This window comes from Armigeres subalbatus, chromosome 2 (assembly GCF_024139115.2).
Source record: "Armigeres subalbatus isolate Guangzhou_Male chromosome 2, GZ_Asu_2, whole genome shotgun sequence".
Taxonomy (NCBI): Eukaryota; Metazoa; Arthropoda; class Insecta; order Diptera; family Culicidae; genus Armigeres; species Armigeres subalbatus.
Genome location: NC_085140.1, coordinates 258,252,076 through 258,268,464, shown reverse-complemented (window position 1 = coordinate 258,268,464; position 16,389 = coordinate 258,252,076). Strand labels below are relative to the sequence as shown.

At 39.0% G+C, this 16,389-nt stretch overlaps 1 protein-coding gene across 4 annotated transcripts in view; it reads right to left on the bottom strand.

Moving 5' to 3' along the window:
* LOC134212118 (intersectin-1) overlaps nucleotides 1-16,389 on the bottom strand; it is a 66,213-nt gene that overhangs the window by 20,485 nt on the left and 29,339 nt on the right. For all 4 annotated transcript variants that reach the window (XM_062689669.1, XM_062689668.1, XM_062689670.1 and 1 more), the window contains exons 2-8: nucleotides 14,489-15,244; nucleotides 14,003-14,415; nucleotides 13,844-13,941; nucleotides 13,529-13,704; nucleotides 13,080-13,464; nucleotides 12,848-13,021; nucleotides 12,557-12,781 (exon numbers count right to left, since the gene is read on the bottom strand). In XM_062689669.1, coding sequence (XP_062545653.1) covers nucleotides 12,557-12,781; nucleotides 12,848-13,021; nucleotides 13,080-13,464; nucleotides 13,529-13,704; nucleotides 13,844-13,941; nucleotides 14,003-14,415; nucleotides 14,489-15,244 — 2,227 coding nt within the window. The remainder of the gene's footprint in view (nucleotides 1-12,556; nucleotides 12,782-12,847; nucleotides 13,022-13,079; nucleotides 13,465-13,528; nucleotides 13,705-13,843; nucleotides 13,942-14,002; nucleotides 14,416-14,488; nucleotides 15,245-16,389) is intronic.

Sequence of the window (16,389 nt, the reverse complement as noted above, 5' to 3'; positions counted from 1 at the left end):
TTTTACATTTCACGAGCGACGATTGTATTTCTTTGGTGTGATTTTTCGCTATTCGGAACCGGAAATGAATTATCCAATACAGACAATCCAGTGGCGCGGAATTGGAAGAGGACTTCCTAGGGTTTGATTTAAAAAAATAAACAGGGGATCGTTTTCCGTTTGCGGAGCCGGCAAACGTTTCATTACCGATCCCAGAGGTTGACCAACCGGTTCTTAGCGGCAGTGGCGTAGTTTCCTTGCCCAGGACACACTACATCTTGAACGTCCATAGGAAGCATGACTATCATGTCGAGATGATGGTGACAAAGTGCTACCAGGTGAAGCTTTTTCAGTGGATTTGCTACAAGGTCTCAATTATTTATAAGTTATGAGCTTATTTTCTAGGTCATACGGCTTCCACGGTTGGATTGCTTCAAGAGCATTATTTCCTCGTAAAGGCTGCTGGTATTTAATGAGAGCTTTGCGCCTGTTGGCCCCTACATACGAGCATTCCTATTGTCTGCGTGCATTTGGTCCGAGTCAGTTAATGGTCGAACAGCCAACGAAATGACCTGAAGACAGTTATTTTTTGGTTGGATGATTGTTGTTCACAAAATAAGAACTGGAATTTATTCCATCACATTACCCTACTGATATACAGTAATAAAAATTCAGGTCGAGCGCATACTATTGGTGAACTTTCAATCGGAACATACGTTAATGGCCACTGACTATTTGAATGCGACGTTTGATTCCAAAATGCGCCATGAACGTATCGTCAGTTATGAAAATTTCATGTTGCAAAGAACAATGTTGAAGTACTTGATATGCAAGCAACTGACTTCTTCAAAGCTCACCGTTTTGGAGCATACGATAAACCACTGCAAGCCACGCCCGTACTTGGATTCCATGCGAAACAGTAAAGACCTTAAATAAGGTACAGTGGGGCAAGTGGGTAAGGGAAATCATAAAGTTAATGTTCATCAAGTCATAAAAGCTGAACATAAACTTAAAATTAATCATATTTATGACATAACAAATTATCTATCTAATCTCTATATGCCTGCGAACAAGATCTTTGAAAAATACTTTTAGGATACAAAATATTCGGAAAACCAGAAAATCTGTTTGAGTTTTTCACTTGCCCACTTGTGGGGTAAGTGAAAAAATCATTTTAAAAGAGGATTTTTCAATATGAGATCACATTTTCTGTTCATATATATTATGCAAACGATAATTATACTCAATAAAGTATAACATAACTGTGATCTGTTGTGAAGCTTTTTGATACTTCATGAAAGTCACTGGAGTGCACTGGAGTACCTGCATTAAATGATTTTTTTTTTTGTTTTCTTTACTTTAACTTTTTGAAATCTAATATTTTATCTCCATTTGTGTCTAATATTACTTTCTATTTCAGGTTAATAGTAAGATGATGAACCTTGGCGATAGTGTATACAGAATCATTATCTTTGAAATATTCATCAAACCTGGAATCATCAGTGTTGTGATTCAATAACAATCCACTTAGGATTTCAGTAGAAGAGTCCACAATAATAAATGGCTAAATCTTCTAAATTCCGACTAAATAAATCATAGCTGTTAATACATTTGAAATAGTATTGATTCTTGTTTTCAAGCTCTATAAATATCATTTTTACGAATTATTTATTAAACATGGATTATTTAATACACTGACACACTTTGCACTTTCGGTTATTGATTTTGTGTTACCACGTATCACTCTAATAACCAAAGATCTTCGAATGAGTTTGAATTGGTATTATTTGTTCATATACGCCTAATAGAAATTACCTATTTGTGTTTGAAAAAATAGAGAAATGCATTAAGTGTCGGAAAATTTTCACTTGCCCCACCCGTGGTAAAAAACAGGCAAAGCAATAAAATATTTTTTCCAAAAATCTTGATGTTCATATCATAATTTTTGTGGCTGGAATTCAAGACAGAGAAAATCAACTTATCAATGCACTAATTGAATGTGTTATGAAAAACCAATAAAAAAAATATTTGTATTTATTTGAATTTATTTTATTGATTGTGAAGTGAAAATGAATAATTCTGTGCTTCATCAGTGAAATACTTGCGTTTTTTTCACTTACCCCATTTACCCACTTACCCACTGTACCCTACTGCAAGTTGCTTTCCAAGTAGCAATTTAAGTTGGTTGTAAAGGATTCTCTTTTGATACAAATGTACGTTGGCAAAATGCTCTTCAAAGAATTGAAGAAAAAAAGAAAACTTCTCTAATGAAAGTGGTTCAACTTGTTGTTACCGAAGAGGAAAAATCGTTTCTCATTGATCTCCCGACGAAGCAAGAAGCTTCTGATTAATCTTTGTGCTTGTTTCATACTTTGAATAAATTTTATCTCCATAACATGTCACAATAATTATGAGTTTTACAAAAAAAACCTGTTTGCTAAAGGGTTCCTCTTTATCACTTTTTTGTCACAGTTTCATATCGCTTTCTCCCAAGAGGCCGTTCACGTTATACTTGGAGAGGTTCTAGACAATATAATACCTCCCATCTTCTTTCATGGACAACCGTCCATATAAATTCTGAAAGTAGGAAAAGACTTTGCATACGTACCAGCCACTCTTTAAACTATTCACGTGAATTGTAGATGACCCTAAAAGCATGGTATATTTTATGGACGGTCCTCAGGACACATCACGCAGTGCTATGTGTCTTTTTGTGTGATTGTTATATCTCTTTTTATAGTGTGACAAATATGCGTCCATTTATCCCGGTGTGACAAGTATGCGTCCATTGTTCGAATGTGACAAATTGACTTCAGATTTTTTCGAGTTTTCTAGAATAAAACCTCTGTTTTGACGAAATATTTCAAAAATACGTATCAAATTATGACGTTAGAAATCAAAACCTCAAAAATATTTAAATGTAACATGTGACATTTAAGCGTCCAACGGCAGTTAGAGTGATTCAAATTTTGACATTTTCGCTCCCCTATGCATGAGCGATAACATTTTCTATTTTGATGAACCTCCTAAATTTTTAACTGAATTGGTTGTAATTTGACTGAGCACAAGCAGTTTGATACTTGTATGGAAATTACTATAGAAATCGCCCTTTATGTGTAAGATCGTTTTATGAACTATTTAAATATAGTCATCCCGAAGACTTAATAGAATATTTCCAAATATGTAAGACAGTTTTTGTTCCGAAGCGATCGGATTGTTGCTCATTATTGATATTTATGTAATTCTTTTACGTGTTAAATTGTTTTTCCCACGATTCGGTATTTCGCGAGTATGTTCTGCACCGATCGGGCACCCCTTTTCTCCGTCCCCACGAACTACATACATTTTTGCTTTCTGCATCTCGATAACCTCCCTATCTCGGTATCTCTATCTCGATGTGTTCTGATCATGTTTTGTTCAGGACTCACTCTCTCTATGTCGATATATTCAAGTGTTTAGGCCACTAGACAACCTTGGGGTAATAATAAACACATCAAACACAAGAAATGACATTTGGATTTTTACCGTTTTTCATAGCAACGAGCTTTGGAAACTGTAATATTCGGTCAAATTGTCTAAACCCATTTCGAATATACTCGGGTAGAAAGCCGATGATTCAAATTAAGAGAGAAACTGTATGTGAGAGGTCCATATGAATAAACGTTCGAGGCACACTGTCTCTTGTTCTTTGATATTCAAACCTAACAGTTGTGTTAATTAGTTGATCCTAAAGAAAAAACCTAAGTCTAGACATATTAAGTGGCGACGATTAGAGAAAACGCATTAAAAATTGATCTATACAAATCGAAACGGTGTTCGAAAGAAATAATATTCCTCGTAGCGGCTAGTGGAAGCGTGCAATAATTAGCCGTGCAGCGCAGGTGTTCTTCCCATCGATTGTAGAAGTTGAACATATATTAGCACGTGGCGGTCAGTGAGCAGTGGAAAAGATAATTCGGGTAGCTGACAGCTACGAAGATATTTGGAAAGTGTTCAGTAAGTTTGCCTATAGAAAGTGTGGTTGTAAGCCTGAAAACGGAGATTTTTCAGTAAGCCTTACTACATGTTTCTTCAGAGGTAAAATAGCCATTGTAATTTCCTTTGTTTCACTTGGTCCGCCATTTTAACGGCGCAGAAGTACTTTAATGTAATAAGAAGTAATACCTTTTGGTGAGTTGGAACTGTTATACGATCAGAGAAGGTGTGAGACAGACATCGTGAGAAGAGTTTCCGGAGGATGAGCCTGCACTTTAAAAATTAAAGAGTAATTGTGAAAGAAGAGTGTGATAGTGAAACATCAAGTCGTCGATAGCGCGGCGGCGTCGAAAGATCCAACTTTAGTGAGGACGACTGTCGGAGAGACAAACGTCGGCGAGGAAGAAAGTTGGACAAGTGAGCGCAGGTGAGGTGAGCGAAAGCAATCTCAACGAGAGAATAAACAGAGTACTAACAGTGAAAGAGCCGAAGAGAGTGATAAAACATTCACACGCTTAAAGTCATTCACACAATTTTGTGTTTCGATCACACAAAACGGGCCTAATCTGGAACAACACATTTTATGAGTAACTGCCATGTTACTCATTTTAGTGTAATTGACGGTTAACTATTTCCGATGAGTTCATTTCACACAGCGAGAGAGCGGTCGGAAAACGGACCTAACCTCAATTATATTTTTTCATGTAAATTGAAAATTATCGCAACATTTTTATACTATTTCAGAGGAGTCCTCATTTGTTTCGATATGACCAAACTAAAGTGCGATGTTTATAGTCGCACATTTTAGTTGTATCGTATCGAAACATAACGAAAATCCACAGAAAAGTCATTTTCGTTGCGGTGCATGCCGGACGCAACCGCCATCATGGCGATCAAAATGGACTTGACAGTTCGAAGCAAAGTTTCTTACACATATTAAAAGAATAAAAGACATTACACAGCGACTGTGCATGTCTTACACATAATTTTCACACAGATTGCTATTCTCTCGTGTCATCGTCGTCATGTGTGAAAATTATTCATGCGATGTGTAATTTACTTTAAGCGTGTAAGTCGTCGAGAGCGCGGCGGCGAGATCCAACCTTAGTAAGGAAGTGCGCCGGAGAGACGAGCGTCGGCGAGGAAGAAGTTTGGAGAAGTAAGCGTCGGAGAAGTGAGCGAGACCAATCTCAGCGAGAGGAGAGCGCATTGGGAAGTGAACGTTGGTGAGCGATTTGTGGAAAAGAGTAAGAAGCGGTTTATCAAGTAAGTCTGCTCACGGTAATTGCATCTATTCGGTTATTGATATATTTCTATTGTCAGCATGTCTCTGATTGGGAGTATTGACCATTACGTACGTGGTTCTAGCTTTGCTAGTTACATGAAGCGGATAAATATTATGTTCCAATTGAATAATGTTTCGGATGCCAACAAAAGAATCTTTTGATAGCACTGAGTGGTTCGGTAATTTTTGACGAAATCGAGCTTATTTATCCGGGAGTAGATATTGCCGATATAGACTATGTAGAATTGATTGTCAAGTTGAAAAAAAGATTGGACAAAGTGCAGCCCAATATGATGCACAGGCATAAATTTCATGCGCGAATGCAAGGTGTCGATGAACCAGCAGAGAATTACGTTTTAGCTTTAAAATTACTTGCCAGTCATTGTGGTTTTGGAGCACATAAGGACGAAGCAATCAAAGATAAAATAGTTTTCGGTTTGAGAGACCAAGACTTGAAGCATAAATTACTTATGAAGGACGATATGACATTAGAAGAGGTTGAGCAAATGGTAATCAGGACAGAATTAGCTAAGTGCCGTGCGAAAGAATTAGTTGAAAGACATGAGGAGCCAAGAGAAGTGAACTCAGTGAGATATCGGTTAGGTAATCAGGCGAAATGGAGTGAAATTAGCAGGAACGGTAGGCAAAGTTACAGGAATTACGGTCGACCAGTTCGTAGTAGGAGCAGAAGCTCCAGTAGAGATCGTGATCGTGCTCAATTTAACAATAATCGTTACGACTATCACAGACGAAACCGTAATCTTAATGAGCATCAACAAGAAGGTAATTTTTCGGGTAGATTCGGTAATAGAGAAGGAAACAATCATCATAATGTGATTTGTAATTTTTGCAAACTAAGAGGTCACGTAAAACGTAATTGTTTTAAATTAAAAAATCGTAGAACCGTGAATTTTATGGATGAGGCTCCGGTTGAGATTAATAGCTACGATTTCAAGCGGTTGCAAATAAGAGATTCGGATGATAATGACGATGACTATCCTTGCATGATGATAGCTAGCAATCGGTTTAGTAAACCATGTATTGTTGGAGCGTTGGTGGAAGGAATTTTGCTGGATATGGAAATCGATTGTGGTGCAGCAGTTACAGTTATCAGTCTGGCAACATACAGAGCGTATTTCAATCGTATGAAGACCTCCAAATGCAACAGCCGTTTGGTTGTTGTTAACGGCCAACAGTTATCTATTTTTGGTGAAATATCAGTGAATGTGGTAGCCAACTACATTCAACAGCAGGTCACTTTAGTTATACTGGATTGCGTAAAAAGTTTCGTGCCTTTGTTCGGCCGGAATTGGCTGGACATTTTCTATCCTAATTGGAGAAACACTTTCGGTATTCCATAATGATCAATACGATGAGTAAGGATGGGCACAACAATTCAGAGAAAATCCATGACATGGGTAATATTGAATCGGATATTAAATCTCGTTTTCCTAAAGTTTTTGATGGTGATTTTTCATATCCAATAACAGGATTTGAAGCTGATCTTGTTTTGAAAGAGGACAGACCAATATTTAGAAAAGCTTACAACGTGCCGTTTAAATTGAGGGAAAAGGTAGTTGATCATCTGGATTCACTTGAGAAACAAAATGTTATTTCGCCATTACAGGTTAGTGATTGGGCCTCCCCTATTGTGAATGTACCTAAAAAGATAATGACATAAGAATGGTGATAGATTGTAAGGTCTCGATTAATAAACAAATAATCCCCAACTCATATCCGTTACCCTTGGCACAAGAGATATTTGCATCAATAGCTGGCTGCAAATGGTTTTGTTGTTTAGACTTGGCGGGGCGTATACACAACTCGAGTTATCAAAGCGATCAAAAAAATTCGTTGTAATAAATACACTCAAAGGACTCTACACTTACAACCGGTTACCTCAGGGAGCATCGTCAAGTGCTGCCATTTTCCAAAAAGTTATGGATCAAATTTTGATAGGACTAAAACACGTACGTTGTTATTTAGATGACGTATTAATCGCCGGTGAAACAATTGAAGAATGTTTAAAAAACTTATATTTGGTTCTTGAGAGATTACAAAAAGCTAATTTAAAAGTAAATTACAAGAAATGTAATTTTTTTGTTAATTCACTTACATATCTTGGGCATTTGGTCACTAAAGATGGACTCCTTCCGTCACCGGAGAAGCTATTAACAATAGAAAAAGCTAAAATTCCTAAAGATACCACGGAGCTTAAAGCATTTTTGGGATTGATTAATTTTTATGGAAAATTTGTACCTCATTTATCAGCAAAACTAAATTACCTATACGCTTTGTTACGTAAGGACACCAAGTTCCTTTGGGACGAAAAATGCCAGAAAACCTTTGAGGAAAGCAAACAAGCCTTATTAACTGCAAATTTTTTAAAGTTTTATGACCCGGCGAAACCAATTATTGTGGTATCTGACGCGTGTAGCTATGGACTAAGTGGAGTCATAGCTCATATGGTTGAGGGAAAGAAAAGCCCATTAGTTTTGCATCTTTTTCATTAAACTCAGCTCAAAAAACTTATCCCATCTTACATTTAGAAGCTCTTGCATTGGTATGCACTGTAAAAAAATTCCATAATTTCCTATTTGGTCAAAAATTTACAGTCTATACAGACCACAAGCCACTTTTGGGTATTTTCGGGAAAGACGGAAAACATTCGTTGTGTGTAACAAGGTTACAGAGATATGTGATGGAAATGTCTATTTATGAGTTCGATATACATTACAGACCGTCTTCTAGAATGGGAAATGCAGATTTCTGCTCCAGATTTCCTCTAGAAGATAGTGTACCGAAAAAGATCGACAGTGGCAGCATTAAAAGCATAAATTTTTTTGGTGATTTTCCTTTGGACTATTCCCCAATTGCAAAAAAAAAAAGCAAAATAGACATATTTCTCTCAAAGTTAGTTGAGCACATGGAAAATGGTTGGCCTAAGAAAATTGACGACAGTTGGCAGCAGGCTTATTCATTACGATATGATCTGGAAATTGTTGAGGGATGTGTTTTATACCAGAACCGTGTAATTATCCCGTTTTCACTTAGGAATGATATTTTGAAACTACTTCACCTAAATCATAACGGCATTGTTAAAATGAAGCAAGCAGCTCGACGTAATGTATTTTGGTTTGACTTAAATAAAGACATAGAACAATTCGTTAAACATTGTGAACCATGCATTAAAATGTCTGTAGTGCCAAAGCCAAATTGTACCACAACATGGATTCCTACAAAGAGGCCATTTAGTTGCATCCATGCAGATTTTTTTTTCTTGAATCCAAAACTTATCTCTTGATTGTTGATAGTTATACAAAATGGCTTGAAGTCGAAATAATGAAAAATGGAACTGATGCGTCCAAGGTACTTAAGAAATTTACGGTTGTCTTTGCTCGTTTTGGACTCCCGGATGTCCTTGTTACTGATGGTGGGCCGCCATTCAATTCAAGCAAATTCACTGGCTTCATGGAACGTCAGGGAATAAAAGTTATGAAAAGTCCTCCGTATAATCCTAGTAGCAATGGGCAGGCAGAAAGAATGGTGAGGGTAGTCAAAGATGTACTAAAAAAATTTCTTTTAGATCCTTTGACAAGATCACTCGATGACGATGATCGAATAACATATTTTTTAGCTAATTATAGGAATACTTGCTCTGCATCAGATGACAGATTCCCATCTGAGAAATTATTAAGCTTTAAACCAAAGAGTCTAGTAGATCTTTTACACCCTAGACGAGGCTTAAGAAACTTTATGGACCAGGAAAGCTCTTCATATAGTGATCCATGCAAACATAAGGAAACTTATGTAAACGTTGGTGAAACGTCCTCCCAAGATCCATTTCTCAATCTTGCGCTAGGTGATAAGATATGGTATAAAAATAACGACAAGCATGCCATTGGGAGATGGGTGGAGGCTAAATATGTCAAAAGAGTATCAACTAATGTATTTGAAATCTCTTTTGGCAGGTACAACTGTAACGCACACCGGAATCAACTAAAGATTGTGGGGCCACGACAATCGAATTCAACGTTTCGAGTATCTATCCAGCAAGAAAAACGACGAAGGAATCCATAGACTCAAGGATGAGTTACTCAGGTTCCCGGATGAACTCCATGCGCACGAAGCGAATTTCCAGCGTAAAAGGCAGAAAACAAGAAGAACTAGCCCAATTCAAACACGAAGTTATTCGCGATCGGCTAAACAAAACTAAAAAAAAAAAAAAAGAAGAAGCCAGTAGCAATGTAAGCAACTTGAATTGTCATTGAGTCCTGGCTATTGCATGAAGAATTGATGCATTCGAAAAAAAATTAACAATAGAGAGAAAGATCAGAAAACATTGAGAAATCAAATTGTCAGAAAACCTTGGAAAATCAAATTGTATTGTCAATTGTATGACATTCTGAATTTATTGAACGATAAAATCAAGCCATGAAAACAAATTGAATTTACGATTTAAAATTTCGACTAATGTTAGCTTTCAAATGATTATCATGTAATATCGGAACTAAAGAGGGAAGGATTGTAATATTCAATCAAATTGTCTAAACCCATTTCGAATATACTCGGGTAGAAAGCCGATGATTCAAATTAGGAGAGAAACTGTATGTGAGAGATTATCAGGTCCATATGAATAAACGTTCGAGGCACACTGTCTCTTGTTCTTTGATATTCAAACCTAACAGTTGTGTTAATTAGTTGATCCTAAAGAAAAAACCTAAGTCTAGACATATTAGAAACATCTACAACGCATTTCAATTTTCCTTCCATTCCTCGATCTCTCCTTATCTTGATGGTCCCTTCAGTATCGAGATGTGGAAAGGCGACTGTAATTAGGCGACTTTTTGCAATTCCTGATCATACAAATTCAAAATCATACAAGAACAAAATAAAGCAAGTCTTGAGACTGTTCTGCACATCTAAATCATGTTCGATCGCATACCAATTCTTTTATTACTTATGTGACTGATTTCAAACAAAATTGACGTAACTCAAAATATGAAAATAATTTAAAATTTTCACTAAAAAAATCCAAATTCATTCCCTAGTGGTGATGATGCCTTTCTCCGACTATTATTCGACTTAGAGTGTTTAATGCATCTCAACCTAAGGTAATTTCCTAATAAATGGCTATAAAATTCTTTGAAGTGTTATTTAGAGGGGTGCTGCCCAAATGGTGAGATATCCTTGTTTAAAGTTTTAAAGACTCGAACCCTCAACCTCTGTCTGTGTCTAGGAGGAACTCAAACCCTCAACCTCCTACTCTCTAGATAGGCGTGATAACCCCTACACAACAAGACCACTTAAAGGTCACGTTTGCGGAACAGCCATCAGAATCCGAGTACCAACCTCCACCGCGGTTAGCTCTTTTTTGCAAATTGAATATCTTTCGGATGCTTGATTTGTCCAATCTTCACATGTGCTTTACTGTTGTACATCCACAGTCAAGCGAGTGCACATTGTTGGCGGATTTGTATAGAGTGCGAATCAATCACTCTGTTGTGCCAAATGCTTGCTTTGCTAAAGCATTTGATGAGTTTTTACGTTAATAATCAATCGTTTCAATGGGCACAAGAAATTGCTGGAGAGTTTCCGATTCGATTGATAATAAAATCTCGAAAATCCATAGAAAGATAAAGGAGCTATTAGCGTCTAAAATCTATCCTAATTTCGTGACGGTCTCGAATTTGGAAATTTTCATTTGTCACCCTGTATCCGAGTCTTCCCCTTAGACGTAGTTTACGTCAAAATCGACTAAATATATGGGAAAATGCATACTTTCCTATTTTTTATCTCTAGGTGGCGCTGTGGTCATTCAACTCCGCTCATTAGTGACATTTTCAATCTTTACCGTATTGCGAAGAGGCTCCCGAAAACCGCGAGTGGTGTTATAAAAAAATGAAAAAGTTTTAGAATGTAGGGTAAACGATGCAGCTAGGGGTCGTTCAAAAATGATGTCACAGGTTTTAGGGGGAGGAGGTCTAATATTTTGTGACAGTACATGTACTAGGTATACAAAGAAGCGTGACAGAGGGGGGGAGGGGGGCTAGAAATCCGAAAAAGTAGTAGACGTCATATTTGAATCGCCCCCTAGGGGAAAGGGCGCCATCCAGCTATTCTACATGCAGAATCGATCGGATCGATTTGCTTCGATTTACTTGGTTTGTTCGATACTAGTTTTGAAATTGACTGAAATTAACGATATTAGGGCTCACTACCTTCTCCGATCGACTTTGTATGCGAATTTGTTGGATGGAGCGTTTCACCTCGGGGGAGTAATTTATTTTTTTCAACTTTTTTCATCTAAGTATTACTTTTATGTTTTTTAACAAAATCACTCGCGGTTTTCGGGAGCCTCTTCGTATTAATGTAAAGATAGTAAATGTCACTAATGAGCGGGATTGATAGACCACAGCGCTACCTAGAGGTAAAAAAGTGAAAAGAATGCATTTTCCCATATATTTAGTCGATTTTTCCCATATAAACTTCACGCTCGTTGAACATCCACTTAGACTTGACGAATCTGGTTTAAATTTTTACAGTAGCTTTTGGAATCAAAAAACTTTAATTTCAGGGGGTATAAAACGTCTCGAAAAAATGATTTTGATTTTTTTCATATGATTGTGGTCTACCTTAATGCTCAGTCAATTCTACCACTTCTACACACGCTGGGCAGTACGGGGATTTTAGATGCGCGGCAATAAAGCAAGATCATGCTGATTTGATGGTTTGATTCCCGATCTGGCCTAAGAAATTTTCGGGTTGGAAATTGTCTCGACTGTCCTGGGCATAAAAGCATCATCGTGTTAGCCTCATGATATACGAATGCAGAAATGGCTTAGAAACCTTGCAGTTCATAACTGTAGAGGTGCTTAATGAACACTAAACTGCGAGGCGGCAATATCCTATGTAATGCCAATAAAGAGAGATCCAAAGATCAATCCCAGACTTTCCAAGAAGCACAATTGATCTGAGACCTTAAATCGGTGTATAGAATCGGCTATTGCGTGTCAGCTGGCACGGTTAAATGCCTGTTTCACGTCTAGCGTAATCAATGCACAGAACATGATTCCACGCCTATTTAACTCATGCGCAATTTTGGCTGTGTCGGTAACAGCTAGAACCCGAGCAAAGTTTGAAATCAAAATTTGCTGTCATGATGTCAATTATTCGATTACTCCAGTTGATCTCGCTTTGAATGGATTAATGGTTAACACAGCAGAAATAAGAGCATATATATTTCTGGAGACGAGCCAGCCTAGGGCTGGTCTATTCCCTGATACAGTTGACAATACCGCCCTAAAAGATACTCACCATCACAATATCGCCAGGTTGGAATGTAATTTCGTCCGCGTTGCGTGCGCTGAACTCATAGATGGCGCGATATTTGACGTAACCCGGTGGCGTCTTGATATCCTCACTAGGTACCACTGTTTCCACGACTGCTGCCGCACTGGTATCATGCACTGGCCACGAGTTGGCCGTATCCCACGCACTGGTGTACGATTCGTTTTTGCGGTTATTTTTCATTTCCAGAATCTGCGTTTTGACAAAGAGTCAGTTATAATTCCAAAACACAATTTAAAAATGATAAAATAGACTTACCTGGATCCTCTGCATGTCATATTCCATGTAAAGTTTCTCACATGAATCAATCAAATCGGTCAGTTGAGATTTCAATTCTGTCAGCTGTTTACTGTTGATGTCTATGTCTGTTGATTTGTTTTCAATTTGTTGCTTCGTATTCTCCAATTTGTCCTTCAACTGCTGTATGATTATCTACAAATCGAAGTATATCTCAAATAGCCTTATTTTTCACTTAGTTTGCTATACTCACTTGTTTGTTCGAGAACTGCAGCTGACTTTCGGTTTCACCAGTTTTGTTCTTTGAATCCAACTTTGTCTTCTCTTGGCTGAGCTGAACCAATCGCTGATTTTGATCTTTCACCTTGGCCTTCAGCTGGGCCATGTCGCTCATCTGAGTATCGCGAGTAGTACGCATCCCGTCGATGGTACTTTTCACATTAGTCACACCCACACGCGTGTCACAAATCTTCTGAGACAGCTCTTTTATTTTTTCGTTGAATGTACTCAGCTCCACACTCAACGATTGGTTTTGCGCTTTGAGCTTTAATACATTCTCTTGCTCACGTTGGCGTTGCTGCTGCATTTCGGAAATCTTTTGAGCCTCCCACTCAAGTTGACGTTGCTTTTCCAACTCTCTGTAAAAGTAAATCCCGCTTTTTAAGAATAATCATTAAAAAAATCTTTGAGTAAAAAACTAACTTTCTGGCTAGTTCCTTCTTTTCCAGTTCACGCTTTCGCTGTTCTTCACGCTCTTGTTCGAGTTCTCGCTGACGTTGCAGTTCCTTTTCAAGTTCCTGTTGCTTCTTAAGTTCAGCTTCCATTTTTGCCTTTCGTATCTTTTCCTGCTCTTCACGTTCCTTGCGCTCACGTTCTTCCTAAAAGGTCAAACAGAAAGTGCTTTTAATATTTTTGAACACTGAAGCTAATTCATCCAACTACAAAGGTGAGGGCTAGCATAATATGCAATGTGTGTAAAAGGACAAATGTTGAAAAAAAACTGAAATGTATTATTACTTGTTCTTTTTTCTGGATGTCCATCAAAGCCTTACGCCTTCTATCGAGCTCAGCTTGTCCTTTGTCAAAGTTTTCTTTACGTTTATCCTCGAATGATGCTGGAAGTACAATTTCAATAAAACAATCCATACCAGATCACAACAAAGAGATCTATCTCACATTGTGGCAGTCCAGACATGGGATCAGCATCTACGACAGCGGCGTGCACCGGCGCCCCCTGCGATGATACCGAACCATGCCGCGAGTTGACCACCGAACCATGGCGGGAAGTGGTTTTACGGAAGGAAGGTGGAATCAACTCCGGCGGCAAGGTGGTCGGTACCTTCTCGCCCTGCAGCGCCAGATCGCACAAATACATGGCAAGAACGAACTCTTCGCAACCCAGACGACCGTCGGAATCCATATCGGCCAGGGCCCAAATTTGCGCCAACGACGCCTGGGGAAGCTTCGTTTGGACCATGATGTTGCGCGCCTGCGGCCCTGTCAGGTGACCGCTACGGTTGCGATCAGTCGTGTTGAAGAGTTGGGTGTATTTGAGTTTGGCTGGCCCTTTGATGGCCCATTCGATTTGACTGTAAAGAGATAAAACCGAGAAAAATCGCTAATTGGATAGATAGTGTTATCCATATAGCATATAACTCTTACGGAGATTCAATTGATGGTGCACGTTCGGAAATCGACATGGACCGCTGCGGAGTTCCACCACCTGACTGTGGTGGAGTAGGAGGCGCAGGAACAGCGGCTGGAACTGACTGCATTGGCATCACTGGTTGGACTCCGGGAACTAGTGGCGGACTGGCGATGCCTCCGATCGGATCGATCAATGGCTTTACAATACCAACGCCAGCGACCGGTGCCGGTGTCGTTTGATATGCTGGCATTCCTCCGAGACCGGCGATAAGTGGTTGCTGTGGTTGGGGCGGCATCATAGGAGGATTTGATCCTGCCATTGGTGGCATTGTGCCTGTTTGTGGGAGCATTGGTTGCATGGGAATCAGTGGAGGTTGAGTGGCAGCAATCAAGGGCTGCGGTGGGATGGCTGGTTTGACAGGTACTCCGGAAATCAGCGGTTGCTGAACCATGCCGGCCATTTGGTTGTTCATCATAGGAGGAACGATGGCATGTGGAACAACGTGAGGAACCATAGCTGGCTGTGGTGGAACTGCTGGCGGCATATTCGGTTGAATTGAGTTTGCCAGAGATTTCATAGGATCCAACGGACTAAGACCGGATGTTGGGGTCAATGTCGGTGTGCCTCCTACGGCGGTCAGGGAGGCAATCATCGTCGGTGGAAGGGTTTTTGGTATTTCGAAACCCCGTAGCTTCAAATTAATCAACTTGCAAGCGATGCTGAATTCTCCCAATGTCATCTTGCCGTCTGAATCTGTGTCCGCTAGAGCCCTGTAAGTAAGTGAGAATATTATAAACATAAATTCCATAACATGTGAAGAAGTAAAAAAAAAGCGCTCCTGGCGCTAATGGTGCCTAATTCGTACATTGTTTATTGTTTGTTACATCAACAGACGATTAGGTCCTTGCGATGGTTATCCTAATTAATACTAATAAAAGTTATGATAATAAAAATATCATTATTTGTTTAACATGGCAGAATAAGTCTTTGTAAAATTATGACGAATCGTCTGTCGGGATTGATTAAAATCAAAACCTGGGGCAACCTCGTTCAATGCCCGTTGTAGAAACCGTTGTAATTCGTTCTACGAAAAGGTATCCTCAGCATTCCGTTATTTTGCAGTGCCCTAGGTAGAACGTTCAAGTTAACTGATTCCAGAACTTCAGGGCAGTCAATTCTGCCTTGGAGCGTATCAGCAACAACCATTGTCCGTGAAATGTGCCTCCGCAGTTTGACAACGGCTGCTGTAACTGGGTAACCGGAATGGGTATTCCCATGGAAGCAATCGAAGAGCAAAACGAACCAGCGAACAGTACAGTGACTTCAAGCAATAAACATCGATGAAGCCTTTGGCGATGCGAAAGATGAATCCCAATGTTCTAGAGCCCTTCTCAATTATGTGATGAAAATTTACACATTGATACATTGAAAATGAAAAAAAAACAAAATTTTTAGCCATAATTGTTGAGCCCTATGTCCGATCTGACCCATTTTCAGTAAAATCAGTAGGACAGTGTGATAGGATTTTCTTGTCGACTGATTTGCTCGTCAACATGTTATTGTGTCGCCAGCACTAAATTGTATTCCGACTTCCGACGTTTTACTTCCGATCTTACTTCCGACGTCATGAACGTCAGAACAAAATTTGAATTTGCTATCAACACATTGTCGAAAGAGTGTTCGGAAGTGTGGAAATCGACTTCCGAACGTCAATTTGGTGCCAGCGATGTTGTCAGCGACAAAACAAGCTTGATTTTGTGACAGATAACACCGTGCAGTGCTGCATATTTATTTTATTTTTCCGTGTGTATCTCGTCGGAAGTGGGCCTTGCTGCCAGTTAATCAGCGTCATATAAACAGTTTTGGTCTAAATGCACAATACCAAAAAAAGTGAGCAAGACTTTTTGCGCAAACA